Source organism: Elgaria multicarinata, chromosome 7 (genome assembly GCF_023053635.1).
Source record: "Elgaria multicarinata webbii isolate HBS135686 ecotype San Diego chromosome 7, rElgMul1.1.pri, whole genome shotgun sequence".
Lineage (NCBI taxonomy): Eukaryota > Metazoa > Chordata > Lepidosauria > Squamata > Anguidae > Elgaria > Elgaria multicarinata.
In genome coordinates this window covers 41,154,774-41,171,128 of record NC_086177.1, presented here as the reverse complement: position 1 = coordinate 41,171,128, position 16,355 = coordinate 41,154,774, and the positions used below count along the sequence as shown (strand labels likewise).

At 42.0% G+C, this 16,355-nt stretch overlaps 1 protein-coding gene across 1 annotated transcript in view; it reads left to right on the top strand.

Annotated features, from left to right (window-relative positions):
- Positions 1 to 3,579: 3,579 nt before the first annotated feature.
- Positions 3,580 to 16,355, top strand: part of CTDP1 (CTD phosphatase subunit 1) — a 69,272-nt gene continuing 56,496 nt past the window's right edge. The window contains exons 1-4 of the mRNA XM_063130468.1: positions 3,580 to 4,075; positions 10,447 to 10,530; positions 13,183 to 13,276; positions 14,175 to 14,303. Of these exons, the coding sequence (XP_062986538.1) occupies positions 3,771 to 4,075; positions 10,447 to 10,530; positions 13,183 to 13,276; positions 14,175 to 14,303 (612 nt within the window). The 5' untranslated portion in view covers positions 3,580 to 3,770. The remainder of the gene's footprint in view (positions 4,076 to 10,446; positions 10,531 to 13,182; positions 13,277 to 14,174; positions 14,304 to 16,355) is intronic.

The window sequence follows — 16,355 nt, the reverse complement described above, 5'->3', positions numbered from 1 at the left end:
CCCAAGTTAGTCACAATTAGAAATCTTTGAAATCAAAGTGAACATTTTTTATGATTTCATTGGGAGCTAACCTGGTCTGGATCCAATCCATTACTCTTTAATGACCTAATATAATATTGTGGAGTAGAACTCCCCTAGGTAAGCATTAGTGGAGTGAAAGTGGAACAGGCTTGGCTTTGGTTCAACTTTAGCCTTCCTTTTGTTCACTGTCCTTCAATTAATTTGGCTGGCAACAGGAGCAGCACCAGAGTGGGGAGGGGGGCAGGTACCTCCCTAAAGAAAGAGCTCACCTCCCCACACTCGCCCACCACCCATTGTTGGACACCTGTCATTACTTGAAGGAAAGACACTTTTCACATGTACAAGTACATTCATATATTATCATCTCTATAGCTCTTCTACAGTTCAGCTGCAGCTCTTGAGCCAACAAAGGCTACACATTTTGCAGTTACTGACATTCTTTTCAAGATGTCAACAGACCAGTGGCAATCTACTGCGGGAAAAGGAGAAACATCTGGCATGCAGGAGAGAGAATTAACTTAATGTACTATTTATATATGGGGTGCCTAATAGTAAAAAAAGAAGAAAAACAAAAGAAATTCTAACCACAAATTATTATTTTTCAGAATTAAAATTAATTTCCCCTTCTGTGATGTAAGCCTAAAGTAACCCTTTCTCCTTTTATTTCACAAATAATATGTTTAGGATGGAAGTTTGAATATGAAATATACCATTATTTTTCTTTCAGAGATCTTAACAAATGGGACAGATCTAGCCTACCTATAAATATACTTTGCCACTTCTGTGCACACCCCTGCCCAGGATTTTTTTCTGGTGTTGCCACTGGCTGGAAAGCCTTTGGGATAGGCAATTATTCTTATTTCATATCAAGAATATTGTTGTGCATCCTGAGACTTCAGTATAGGATCATTTTAGATTGGCTTACTCTGATGTAAGTGTGCACATGATTGCAATCTTACATGAAAATGAGTTGTATCCAACCCTGTCTGCCAGCAGACTGGTGTGACAGTTCCCCCCCTCCCCGCCCCCCATGTGCTCCAGAGGATTAGGAGACTGTCTGGAGCAGATTTAGGAGGTGTGCAGGAGACTGTAGCAGGGAGGAGAGCAAGGGGAAGTCTGCTCACGCAACATTGGATTTAAGCCAATAGATGGAAGCCGTTCTGTTTGGGGGTATTGGTTAGGTTTTTGCAGTGGTTAAAATTGCAAAATTCGTAAAAGACATTTTCTGGTTTCATTTTCACATTGGTAACTTTGAATACTGAGTTGTTTTCTCAGCTTTCTGAAAACACCATACTCTATACAGCTGCAAAGTAGACGGCATCTTAAATATTGTTATTCCAATGCTTAAATATTATTATTATTATTTCAAATATGTTCTAGTTGAACTGAAGTTAAAGGCAGAACTTAAACCTCCCGGGGCTAAATGGTTAGCATCATAATGCTGAAAGATATCTGTAGGGTTCATAAGTAGGTCGATTCCTGTGAGTTGGTTTATAATAAGGATCTGTTTCTATTGTGCAATGTGGCATTTTCAGCATATGGGGGGGGGACTTTTTACTTTCACATCCTTCCCAACATACCCATTTACCTTCACAACATTCCCAAATTGTAGAATTAACCTAGTCTGGTTATTTGGCCCCATCTTTATGTAATGTGCCATCCACTGATAAATGTACTGATTCTTTAACATTTGCACCCATAAACATAGATTGGTGATAGTAACAGGGCATGGTCTGAGGGCACAAGATGTACTGTAGCTACGTTGCCACAGCTAAGCAGGTCTGGGGCTGGTCAATGGCTGGATAGGGAATTGCATGGGAATTCTATGTACATTGCTTTGAGTTCCATGATGGAAGAAAGATGGGATATACATCTACCTGCTAAATAAATGAGTATTTTATGCCAAATCATATCATCCCAATGGGATGTAAAGCTTTCACAGTCATTAAAACTATTTTTTACTATTGAGTCATGCTGTGCTACATTTTTACAACATTTGATTTTGTTACTCTTTTGCTATGTCCAATACTTTTACTGAAAGAACAGACACCTCTTGAGAAAAAGCATTTTGTGTGTGGAAAAATGGCAGCTCAGCAGCTCCTATCAATACACCTTCCTTCTTCCTCCAAAACCCCTCACACCCACCAATAATCCACTCAACCGTCCATAAACCCAATGTACATAGCATATCATGGGTGCCTTATGTTAGGCCAGAATAGTATTATGTCATCCTTGAGGTAGGGTGACCACATGGAAAGGACAGGACTCCTGAATCTTTAACAGTTGTATAGAAAAGGGAATTTCAGCAGGTGTCTATGTCATCTGTATGCATTCAGCACCTGGTGAACTTCCTTCTTCATCTCAACAGTTAAAGCTGCAGGAGCCCTGCCCTCGTTTGTATCTCGTAGTATATACTAGAGTGACCCAATACAAAAGAGGACAGGGCTCTTGCAGCTTTAACTGTTGTGATGAAGAGGGAATTTCACCAGGTGCTGTATACATACAAATGACACCTGCTGAAATTCCCTTTTCAATACAACTGTTAAAGATACAGGAGCCCTGTCCTCCTTTTCATATCTTCACCCTATGTTGATGAAGCTACTATCCCAGACTTCCACACACAGATATAAAGTCTTCGATTCTGGACAGGTGTGTTTACACTGAGCATAAGTTGGAACATGAACTGAGAGAAACTCCTGGCCCAGCACCAGATGAGGACACAGCCACCTCCTACGTTGGTCCTGGAGGTGAAAATTATTTCTGTAAACTAGCCTTCCTCAACCTGGTGCCCTCCAGATGTATCAGACTGAAATTCCCTTCATTCCCAGAGAGCAATATGTGTGGCATCAGTTTTCTTCACACACTGGGGATTATACTGGATTATATTAAGAGGGTTGTCACAAGTCACTCTCCCTCAGGTCAAGCATCCCTTGCAACACCAGACACATCTTAATCTCTCTCTGTACACTGTAACTCCCTCTGTTACTCTGTACAGCACCATGTACATTGATGGTGCTATAAAAATAAATAATAATAATAATAATAATAATAATAATAATAAACCCATGATTTCTATATACTGTCAGCGCTATTACTGACCTAAGCATCCGTTTATCACATCCAAAGAACTCCCGTCATAGTCATTAACGGCAAGCCGTTGCGCATGCCCCCAAACTGCCAAACAATTGCATGCTGGGACTCGTAGTCAACATAAGACAAACTTCGCGGGCCCTGCATCTTTATCCCACAATCCCCTTTGCCGAGGCAAATAACGTGGGTCCGTATGTTATGCATTCCACGCGGAGGGGCGGTTGAGTGGGCGCGCACTTGCGTCACTACTGAGCCTGCAGTGCGCGATGCCGGAAGGAACCGGGGAGGCGTGGCTAAAACTTCGCTTCGTAGAACTGGAAGTGTGTTGAGCGCCTACTTCACTGCCTTGCCCCTGGGCGGGTTGAATTTTGTGCTGCTGTCCCTTTAAGGCTACGCGAGCGCGAGGAGGAAAAAAAGGGGGGTGTCTTGCGCCTGCGCACTGGACCGTTGACCTCGCGCTCAGTCGGCGCTGCTCGTGACTACTTCTTGTTGTTATTTTTTTTTTGACGGTGGTAGTTGGTGAGGGTGGGGGGGAGGGAAAGGAAAAGATAACGCCTTGCGTTCGATTCCTATCTCTGAACCGGTAGTGGTGCTGCCGTTGCTATAGCGACCCGTCCCCGGGCGGCCCGGCCTGGGATAGAGCCCCAGTAGCCGAGGCCATGGAGGAACCGGGAGCAGCCTCCGCCTCCGCCTTAGGAGGCGACGGCACCGCGTCTGAAGTGACGGAGATCCGGGTCTCCGGCCCGCAGCCCCTGCGTCTCTTGGAATGGAAAGTATCGGCAGGGGCGGCCGTGAAAATCGGCTCGGTGTTGGCGGTTTGCGTACCTATCCAGGTCCCGACCCGGCCTGGGACGTCGCCCGCCGAGACCGGCACACAGCGCGCGGCCGAGCGAAAAGTCAAGGCGGAGCGGCCCGGAGTGGTGCGAGAACTGTGCGCTCAGCTTGGCCAGGTCATCCCGTCCGGGTAAGGCAAGAAGGACGAAAAGGCGGCGGGGTTGGGGAAGCGGGTCGTGGGGCTGAGCCCCTGGGAAACGCCGGCTCGGGTCCCTGGAAGGGGAGGAGGGCGGCTGCTCTGCCGCTGGGTTTCACCGCCGGCGCTTGGAAGCGTCTCGCACCGCTGCGACGGCTGCCCGAGGCGCTCCGGCGCCCCCTCTGCCTCAGCCAGACTGCGGGATCGGGATGTAAGACGAGGAGAGGCAGGAAAGCGCGCGAGGAGCAGCCCGGCCCTTCCCCGCCCTCTTTGAGCTGCGGCGCCTGTGACAGCCGAGCTCTGCCGCTCCTCCTCCTCGGTTACAGCCCGAGACCTCAACAGGCACCGCGGGGCGGTGATTTGGCCGGCCAGTCGGGCCCCTGCGGCGTGCCGGTCTTTCACCTCAAGAGGAGGATGCCGTACGTCGACTGCGGAAAGGAGGGGGAAAGAACAAGAGAGCGGAAAGAAAAGCGAAACTGCCTTGTTAATGGGCATCTGCAATAGCGGGAACTTTTTCCTCCCTCCTCGACCCCCATTTCATAGAGCAAGAGGGAGGAGTGAATAGGAGGGGCGAAACGGAACGTAGTAGTTCAGGTGGATGTTTCTAGCCATGCTGTCTGGGGATGAGGAGAGTTGCATCCCAACTCATCTTTAGGGTACCAGGTTGTGGAAAGTTGTTCAAGACCATACTCTCTCTTTTCAATCGCATCGGAAGGAATTTTCTTGTGCTTCCTTTCAGTTTCAACGCTACACTATATTAAGGAAGTCCTAAAGGGTTGCATTCAATTGTGTTCATTCTGCTGGCAGACATATGCCCCCCCCCCCCCCCGCAGACTCTCCCTGCCAGTGCAATCCCTGAATCTGTTCCATAGGGTTGAGGAAACCCCTAGCAGATTTGGAGGGTTGCCAGGGGGAGGGGATGTCCTGTTGCACAGGTTCTCTGATAGGACAATGAATAGAACCCAGTGTTATCAAAGAAGAGCCTAATTTAGACAGTTCCAGATAAGCCATCAGCAGCTATCTGGAATACTAAAGTGGGATAAAAATGTTTATATAAAATATATTTGCCTTCGCCTGCACTTTACTGACTTCTCTATCCTTACAATACCACTACATAGTTCAATTCTTTTGGTTTTATTGGGTGATCTGTTCCAGCGTAACAATGAGCGTCATCACATGGAGGAAAATTGTGTTTGCTTACCCTTGCTTCTCTGCCTGCATGTTTGTTCCTCATTATTTCCTCTTTCTAAAGAAGTAAACAACATGCACGTGGCCCATTCAGTGGGCCGCTTTGATTGTGCTGCTTCACCTGCATACAGCAGGAGGCAGAGGCAACTTTATTTATTACACTTATATATCGCCCCCATAGCCAGGGCTCTCTGGGCGGTTTATAGAAATTCTAAAATTAAGATAAAAATGAGTATACAAAATTTAAAATTCTAAAACACAGAACATACACACATAAAGCATTAAAAAGTGTTTAAAAACTAAATATGTGGGTGATTAAAATGTGCTGACATATGCCTGGGCAAAGAGGAAAGTCTTAACCTGGCGCCGGAAAGATAGCGGGGAGCCTCATCAAGGAGATCGGTCCATAGTCTGGGGGCCACCACCGAAAAGGCCCTGTCCCTCGTTGCCACACTCCGAGCCTCTCTTGGAATAGGCATCCGGAGGAGGACCTTAGATGTTGAACGTAGTGACTGGGTATAGTCACGTCAGAATATATATTCCGCCTTTAAAATAAGTTAGACATACTGGGGTGGTTTTTTTGTTGCGCAAAGAAGGCTAGAAGGGATGAAAGGTGCTCAGGAGGCAAATTACGTCATGAGAGGGACCCATGAAAATCCATGAGTGCCCAGTAATGAGCTGGCAATAAAACACTTGACTGATGACACTTAGCGGGCCCTGACAAGCAGACATTTCATATCTGCTCTAGCTATAGTTGAGCTGGTTGCTCTAATGCAAGTGTAAGCAGCGTAGTACCCTCCATAAGTTTTGGCCCACAACTCCTGTGAACCCCAGCTCAGGGATTGTGGAAGCTGTACTCCAAAACAGTTGGAAGGCACCAGGTTGCCTAGTCAGCATTAGGCTAGCAACTGAGTGTCAGAATGGACTCTGTGAGCTTTTCTGTCAAATTAATCTGCATAACTATTTACTACACAGCTTAGGGTTCAAATGAAGAGCACTGTTTGATTATTTCAGTGGAAATAACTGCTTTTGGTATGTGATTATTAATGGGCCAAAACATATAGACATAATATGCCAAAATATAAGGCCATACCATTTATTTACTTATGTACTTTATTTTTATAAAGACAGACAATAACATTGTCTGCACAGTTTAATAATAATAATGATGATGATAAAAATGTATTTATTTGTTACCCGCCTCTCCCTCTGGATCAAGGCGGGATACAACACAAATGCAAACACCATAAAACACATATAACTGAACAAAACATTTAAAACGAATACATTATTAAAAGTAGCACATTATTAAAAAGGCATCTTATAGCATAAAATGATAAAGCAAAATTAGATGAGGGCCTTCTGCGGCTGGTTGGCAATGGCAGCACACGCAGTCCATACCGCTGACATTCACAAAGTAGCGCTTCTGGCTGGAAGTGCCGCAATCACCAGAAACACTGGTTTCTGGGCGTTGTGATGCTTCCTCCTGGAAGCACTGCATCATGGCCACCAGTGGTAGGGGCTGTATGCACACTGCCAAGGCCACACACACACTGTCATTGACTCCCCTGGACCACCTGTGGAATGCCCACATTGAATACTATGCACAACCACAAAGTAAAATTTTCCAGTTTACAGAAGAATAAAGTTAACAAATTTTGTTCCTGAACACTAAAACACATTTTTTTAAAAAGCAGCTTGGGAGAATAAAAAAAATGTCTTCACCTTGTGCTGAAATTTCTATAAAGAAGGCCTCTGTGGGGCCGGACATTTCACAACTGGGGTGCCACTGCTGAGAAGGCCTGTTAGTCCTGGCCTCCTATAGGGACTACTTCCCCTAATAATAAAAGTAATTAATAACAGTGCTCTTGATGTATAAGGCACTTTGCAGAAAAGTGTAAAAAGATTTCTTCTCTGAAGATCTTAAGTAAAACTTTGACAGTGAGAGAGATCATAAAAGGTGAGAGATGGAAGAAAAAGAGGAAAGGAAAACAAATGATGACAGACCCATAACACAGTGAAATGAGCTATAGATTTAGGGAGAGGTAGTTTCTTGCCATTGTTAGAGTGTTAGGCAAAGAATGGGCAGATCTGATTTCAAATAGCCATTCATTTACAAAGCTTATTGGGTGACTTTTTGCCGGTCGCTGTATTGTAGGTCTGTGGGATAAAAAAAAATGGTGGATAAGTAACATAGTGTGTGTGAATTTAGATTTGTGGTGCATCCTACCCAAAAAGCTCAACGTGAGCAAGATAGCTTCTTTTAAGTTTTGTTTTAACTGTTTTTATTCTGTTTTTATTTTCATTTTACCTTGTACACCGCTCTGAAATTTTTCAATGGGGAGCTGTATATAAATATTCTAAATAAATAAATAAATAAATACTCTATGTTTAGAGAGTAAATACTATAATGTTGGGTTAATCTTAAGGCAGAGTTGCAGTCATAGACTGTTAAGAGAGCAGAGTTTGATAGAATGGCAGAAGAAATTCTAGAATGAAATATTCTGGACTTTATCACTTGAGTTCAGATTTGGTTTTACGAGTGTAATTGCTGCTTCAATAGTCATATTGAAGATATGTTAGATAAGTCTGTTACTTACTGATTTGTATTAACACACACCAGTTCAGAACACTTTTTTGCTTTACCAGTTAAAAAACCCTAATGATTACAGTAGTAGTTTCTTAAGTAATTTTATTTTATGCTGTATCAAAACAAAAAAAGACTGAAGTGACGGATATGTTTTATAAATATAGATTAAATTTGTGTATCAGTACTGGAGTAAAGTGTCCAGAGATATTTGTGTTCCTCCAGATTTTGAGTTGGATAGTAATTTGCAGTTGATGACAGGTGCAGATGGTGAACTGCACTACTTTCATGTGTAGCTTGTTGATACCAAGTTGTGCACGTGAATGGTCTTCCTGTGGATTAGCCCTTTTTCTTCCCCATGCAGCAGGATCCAATGTTGCCCTCACACACAGAGCAGCTGATGCTCTCTGCAAAGCTGTGTCTCTGTGTGAGGGCAACATTGTGTGGAATCCTATTGGTATCCTATTGGTGGATTTGGTGTCTGTCTTTGTGCTCGGTTTTGTAGTGGATAGAAATATTCAATAGAAATAAGCTTAAAGAAGTCTCTTAAACGAGCTGTAATGATTTCAACAACATATGGAAGATGTACAAACAGTGTGTTAATCTTAACTGGGCATTTGAAAGCTCTGAAAACGGAAATTATGCATCTTTAGCTTCTGTGCAATGCTTCATATCTTCATCATTTCATTTTTGTTTGTAGTGAGTTTCTGTCTCGATTTGCCAGGATTTTCAAACTCTGCATTTTACTTTATTCCATCTTAATAAAATCATGTATAGAGTCATTGGAATTGTCTTCCTGTGCATTAAGGACCATTGTAATTGCATACGATTGTAAACAATCATAAGCTGTCAGTTTGACCTGCAGAGCAAAATATTATGGAAATATCTTCTCATGAAGCTCTAATTACTTTTTTATTATTGAAAATTGCAACTGTGGAGTATTGCTTCCAGAAACACTTTTCCTTCAAGTGTTTTAGCTCTAAATATATCAGTTGATTATTAAGGAAACTTAAGGACTGTAAAAAAATAGTTGTGCTTCACTATTGGGAAATTGTGCCGATAACCCATTCGAAGAAAAACAATGGCTTTGACTTCCTGTGATGTTATTGGTCTTAGGGTGTCTAGTTATGTGAAATGCTACTTATGTTTCTTTTAATACATTTGTGCTGGGAATTATTTGAGTTGAAGCTATTACTGCTATTGAAGAGCTTATGAACATTGATAGTCATGTATGCCTGGAGCCTTGCAATTAATCAGAAAGCCTGATTTGAGCATCTAATTTTCATTCTTAGTAGTTATTGCTGTTCAAAGGGGAATAATGGTATTAATATTATACCAAAGGTATTCTATACTGTGAAGTTGATGTGATCTGCTTAATTTCAGTTCTCCTCCTTCCCTTCATGAAATCTTGGTTCAGTTCTCCTTCATGAAGGGTCTTGGTCAGTGCCTGCAATATTGAGTCCTGCAAGCCCTGGCCAAGTTGGGCACCTCCTTCTCACCCTGCTCACACCTCGAGCAGGAAACAAGCAGTGCAGGAAGTGACTCAGCTAGAGCTTGCAGTGCAGGGGCATCCTATTGTTATTTCTGATGAGAGATAACTCTGTACAGCACCATATACATTGATGGTGCTATATAAATAAATAAATAAATAAATAACAACAACAAGGGAATACTGCCGGGGCAGGAGAGGGAGGAAATGAAACTGCAGAGGGTGTTCAACATTCCTCAGGCCAAGTTGGGCAAATTTGTTGACCAGATTGGGCCCATGGGCTGGAGGCTGCCCTCCCCTAGTATATTGTGAAATTAAGGTCATCTTAATTTCAGTTCTCATCCTTCATGATATTCGTTATTATATAATGACATTTATCTATTTCATGAGGGCCTTAATCTTAACATAAAACGGTGTCCCCCTGCCAGAGGGCATTCTTTTGTTCCTGAAAATGCCAGTTATGCTAAATTTCTATGCAATGCCTCGTTCTGGTTGGCACATTGGTAATGCTAACCTTGATTAAGGGATCAAAAACTGGATCATGCATTCTCTTATACCAAATAAGAATGTTAAAAATAATCAAAATCATTATATCTATGTTCATGTAGAGCTGCACAAAATTTATTGTCTAGACTTGCAAGCTATATGTTTCCCCCAGTATTCAACACCTAGTTCATACATCACAATAGATAACCCTTTTAAAAAAAAACTTGGGCAGTTGTGAGCAAGCATACATTCACTCCATCCCTGGGTTGTTTAGGGTTTTGCTTGAAACAGTAGCTCTAGCTCACCATGGGTGAAACAACACAGAGTTAGAATCCAGTTGGAACGCAATGCTAAACAACTCAGGGATGAAGTGTTCCTGGTTTATTTGGCTGCACCCATTTGAAGCAGTAGTGACCAGGCAACATGCGCCACTATGCTCACTCACAACAAACCAGGGCTTAAAAAAATACCTTAGGATGTCATGATGTCCAAGCTGAGCCAATGTGACAATCAGAGAAGAGGGAAAATAAGAGTTTACAGTTATGCTGTAGATTTGATACAATATAACATTTAAAATTAGTTTTTCTCTAAGTCCGATTTTCCTTTCTTTTCCAGAGGTGTTCTAATGAGGCTGGAAGGATGCAGCCATCCTGTTGTTATGAAAGGTTTATGTGCAGAATGTGGCCAAGATTTGACACAGTGAGTACTGTTGTATAGAGCTGAACCTCTACTGATTATAGTGGATCAAAGCCGAGGATTGTTGAATAGTGAACTTCCAATGTATACCTGTTGTAAGCCCAATAGGGCCAGAGCAAACTTAATTGTTGCACCAGCATAACAATGCAAAATATGAATAAGACGTAACTTGAGGATACGCAGTGTGGCATTCTACATTAAATCCATGCGATGGACCAAGCGTTTGATAGGTATAAGCACAGGTATATTGATATTAAGTCAAGCTAACAGAGTAAAAAGAAAAACTAGCCAAATTGCTGGAGTAATAGACATGAATGTAACAATACTGAATCAAATGGGTTGCTAATTTTTCACCAAGAGAACCACTACTAAAGAATTAATTTTGTAGTGATAACCTTCAGAAAAAAATAGTTTTGTTAAATCTCTTGAAATAGTTGGGAGTGACTAGGGATGCTTCTGCCTGCAAAATCGTTCCTATTTCAACATCCTGTTTGTCCCCATTGTATTAACAAAGACCAAACAACATAGTCCGTATCTTAACTACTAAAAGAGACTGTTGGCTATGAGTATCATATGGCAGTTCATGTGAAAATGAAGGAGGGCGGATAAAAAATCAACCTTTTGAGGTCAGTCATTCTCAATATTGCACGCTAGATTAGGTGCCATATTTACAGCTACCTTTGGCTCTTCCTCATGTGAAACGTAGCAGAAGTAATTCCATCAGGCTGTGCAACAAGGGGAGAGATGAGAGAGACAGGGCCACTCCTTCTGCTTTGCTAAGAGACCAGCTCCATTTAGCTCCTCCTCCCTTTGAGCTGTTTTCATCCCTACTAGTCATTACAAGAACTGTGTAACTTTAAGAACTGATTCCTTAGATTGCTTTTTTCCTCCACTCTTCCCATCCTCTTTCCCTTTTATGTCATGTATTATTATTTTTATTATAAACCAGAGTACAGGGCCTTTTTAAAAACATTGATTTGTAAGTTTCCCTGGGATCCTTTTCAGCTGAAGAGTGAGGTAAAAATCCTTTTAGGGCACAATCTTACAGCAGTGCCCGCAAGCCTCCGAACATGGATCAGGAAGGCATCGTACATGGAACAGGAAGAGCAGGTGGAGGCGATCTTTACATGCACTCTCGTCCCACTCTGCATTTTGACTAGACAGGTTTTTTTCAACTAGCTGGGTGGCATCAATGTGGAAGGAAAGGAGGCTGGGGAAGGCTTGGAATACATCGTATCCAGCTTCCTCTCCCTGTCCACTGGCATGCCCATTTACCCCTTCTCTGAGATTGCCTTCATGACCTCGGGGAAGAAGCTGGTGTGGTTCTCTCTGCACTGACTGCAAGTGGGGAGGGGACAGGGAGCACGGATTCCTGGATCTGTGGTCAGAGTGCTGCCTCCAATTTCGGACTCAGGAATCCAAATGATCCTATGGCCCTCCAGACTCTGTCTAGGGGCCATAGGATTGCTCCCTAAACTATTGTTATTTGCTTGATATTGTGAGTAATCATTACAGCTCTTGAGATCTAGGTGGTAACTTCTAGGTGGTAACTGTTTTAACTGCTTTTACTGCTTTTAAATTATATGTTGTTTTAACTTGGTTCACGGTTTAATTTGTTTTTAACTGTGCATATTTATTGTTTTGTATTGTATGCTTTTATCTGTACGCCACCCTGAGATCTTAATAATATAGGGTGGGATACAAATGTTTTAAATAAATAAATAAATGGTTAATGCTTGTTAAATGCCTAACCTTCCTCACTATAAACATAGAAATTGATCCTAACCCTTTCTTGTTAGTTAGTTAGTTATTACATTTTTATACCGCCCAATAGCCGAAGCTCTCTGGGCGGTTCACAAAAATTAAAACCATAATAAAACTACCAACAGATTAAAGACACAAATACAAAATACAGTATCAAAAGCACAACCAGGATAAAACCACGCAGCAAAATTGATATAAGATTAAAATACAGAGTTAGAACAGTAAAATTTAAGTTAAAATTAAGTGTTAAAATACTGAGAGAATAAAAAGGTCTTCAGCTTGCAACGAAAAAAGTATAGTGTAGGCGCCAGGCGGACCTCTCTGGGGAGCTCATTCCACAGCCAGGGTGCCACAGCGGAGAAAGCCCTCCTCCTAGTAGCCACCTGCCTCACTTCTTTTGGCAGGGGCTCACGGAGAAGGGCCCCTGTAGATGATCTTAAGGTCCAGGCAGGTACATATTGGAGGACGCTTTCCTTCAAACAACCTGGCCCCAAATCATTTAGGGCTTTGAATGTCAATACCAGCACTGTTTCAATTTGCTTAGTTGGATCCTGAACAGCAAACACTCATATGCTATTTGCAACTGATAATTCTCTGTGTATGTATTACAATTTAAACTTGGGTACTTCTTACCTCATTAAGAAGTGTGACTCAGCCCTCAGTATCTAAGGTATGCTGTTTGTCCAGTTCTCAAATTATGAATGTTTATTATTCTTCCTGCCAATTTAACATGATGTCAATTTGTGTAGACTACTTGTTTTGTTCATGTGATAAATAAGGTGGTTGTCTGAAATTTCATGCTACAATGAACTAGTTAATCCTCTTAGCATTTTTCAAATTTTATTAAATACATTTGTCTAAAATTGTTGCTTACTTTCACTCCATTATTAGAATACGAAGCAAGAATGGAAAACAGAACATGCCAGTATCTACAGCAACTGTATCGATGGTTCATAGTGTCCCGGAATTGATGGTTAGCTCTGAGGCAAGTATACTCCCACTCACATTTTGGGAAGATATTCAAATTTCAGCAGATCTAATTTGAGAGATTCCTTCATTATGCACATATGTAATGCAGTGTGCCTATCTTAGCCAGATTTGAAGTCAAAAGCAGCGGATGGAATTCCAAGCCACGTATATTTCTCATAACAAAATTCAGCTGTTGAACATAAAGGTCCTATCTGTTTTCTTCCAAAATGATGTCAGTTATGAGCGAGTTCTTTGATAGTTCCCATCTGGTACAATGCTTTCTGTCTGTATCATTTCAAAAGAAATTTACACAATTGTTGCTGGAAAAGTTAATGGAACATTAGATAATTTAGGCTGCAATCCTGTGCTTACTTTCTTTGGAATAAGCCCCATTGAATTATTCTTGGTGCACACAGTTTAAGACAAGATTTTAGAATAGAAAAGGTATTTCTTGTCTATAAATAAAAAGTTATACTTTGGATGACCAGCTACTTCTGTATATGCTTGGAGTAAATGAAGAAGCAGGGATAATAGTCTAGACAATAGTGTTGCACAAAATGATTATGTAGGAAATCATTGTCTTTCTCTTTTGCGTGTTGCATCTGCCGCATACCAGAAATAGAAAAAAAGGCACTTACTGGAAATAGCATAAGTTCATATAATGAATTTATTTTGTGTTATTGCTAGGATTTGGAAGGCCTAAGTGGCAACCTTAACATGTTGTTCTACTTCTCTCAGTACACAGAGTTCCGCAAAATGGAGGAAAGATGCTACTTTATCGTGGTACAATGGATGGCAATGATTTAGTTTTTTTCCTTTGAATTACTGTGCTTCTAATGAGATCTGTTCACTGCTCATGTTTAATTTGGGCTTTACTCAAATGCACTTAATATTTTAATATCTTTGTATTGTAGCAAGCAGAACAGTTGGGAAGAGAAGACCAGGAGAGGCTACGCCGAAATCGGAAACTGGTGCTAATGGTAGATTTGGACCAGACATTGATCCATACCACAGAACAGCATTGCCAACAGATGTCTAACAGAGTAAATCAATATTATTGATTATAATACTCTTTGATTAGTTTTAATGTATTTGGTAATGTTTCAGACTGAAATATTTATAAAGAGTAGTTTTGAGTAAAGTTGACTTTGGAAAAGAATTTTTTTCAACAGATGGATGTGTTCCAAAGAAATTCCCACCCAAATTGATCATAGTCTGGTCTTTGTTTATGAACTTAGGCCCAGTATTGGGCAAAAGGAAAGGAAAGTAACCTCTTGTGCAAGCACTTGAATCATAGAATCATAGAATAGCAGAGTTGGAAGGGGCCTACAAGGCCATCGAGTCCAACCCCCTGCTCAACGCAGGAATCCACCCTAAAGCATCCCTTACAGATGGTTGTCCAGCTGCCTCTTGAATGCCTCTAGTGTGGGAGAGCCCACAACCTCCCTGGGTAGCTGATTCCACCGTCGCACTGCTCTAACAGTCAGGAAGTTTTTCCTGATGTTCAGCCGGAATCTGGCTTCCTTTAACTTGAGCCCGTTATTCCGTGTCCTGCACTCTGGGAGGATCGAGAAGAGATCCTGGCCCTCCTCTGTGTGACAACCTTTTAAGTATTTGAAGAGTGCTATCATGTCTCCCCTCAATCTTCTCTTCTTCAGGCTAAACATGCCCAGTTCTTTCAGTCTCTCTTCATAGGGCTTTGTTTCTAGACCTCTGATCATCCTGGTTGCCCTCTTCTGAACACGCTCCAGCTTGTCTGCGTCCTTCTTGAATTGTGGAGCCCAGAACTGGACGCAATACTCTAGATGAGGCCTAACCAGGGCCGAATAGAGAGGAACCAGTACCTCACGTGATTTGGAAGCTATACTTCTATTAATGCAGCCCAAAATAGCATTTGCCTTTCTTGCAGCCATATCGCACTGTTGGCTCATATTCAGCTTGTGATCTACAACAATTCCAAGATCCTTCTCGTTTGTAGTATTGCTGAGCCAAGTGTCCCCCATCTTGTAACTGTGCATTTGGTTTCTATTCCCTAAATGTAGAACTTGGCATTTATCCCTATTAAATTTTATTCTGTTGTTTTCAGCCCAGCACTCCAGCCTATCAAGATCACTTTGAAGTTTGTTTCTGTCTTCCAGGGTATTAGCTATCCCACCCAATTTTGTGTCATCTGCAAATTTGATCAGTGTTCCCTGCACCTCCTTGTCCAAATCATTAATAAAAATGTTGAAGAGCACTGGGCCCAGGACTGAGCCCTGCGGCACCCCACTCGTTGCCTCTCCCCAGTTTGAGAAGGTTCCATTGATAAGTACTCTTTGAGTCCGATTCTGTAGCCAACTGTGGATCCACCTAATAGTTGTTCCATCTAGCCCACTTTTAGCTAGTTTGTTAATCAGAATGTCATGTGGTACTTTGTCAAAAGCTTTGCTGAAGTCAAGATATATGACGTCCACAGCATTCCCACAGTCCACAAGGGAGGTTATCCTATCAAAAAATGAGATCAAATTAGTCTGACAGGATTTGTTCTTGACAAATCCATGTTGGCTTCTAGTAATCACTGCATTGATTTCAAGGTGTTTACAGATTGACTTCTTTATAATCTGCTCCAGAATTTTCCCAGGGATGGATGTCAGACTGACTGGTCTGTAGTTCCCAGGTTCCTCCTTTTTGCCCTTTTTGAAGATAGGGACGTTAGCCCTCCTCCAGTCGTCCGGCACCTCACCCGTCTTCCATGATTTTGCAAAGATAATAGACAAAGGTTCTGAGAGTTCTTCCGCTAGCTCCTTCATTACTCTTGGATGCAGTTCATCGGGCACTGGGGATTTGAACTCATTCAAGGAAATTAGGTGTTCTTTGACCATTTGTTTATCAATCTCAAACTGCAATCCTGTCCCCTCAACTTCTGCTTCACTTTTTCCAGGGGGGTCATAGACCCACTTTTGGGAGAAGACTGAGGCAAAGTAGGAATTGAGCACTTCAGCCTTTTGTTTGTCGTCTGTTATCAATTTGCCATCCTCATTAAGCAGTTGAACCACCATTTCTTTCCTCTGTCTTTTACTACTCACATATCTGAAGAAAGCCTTTTTATTGCTTTT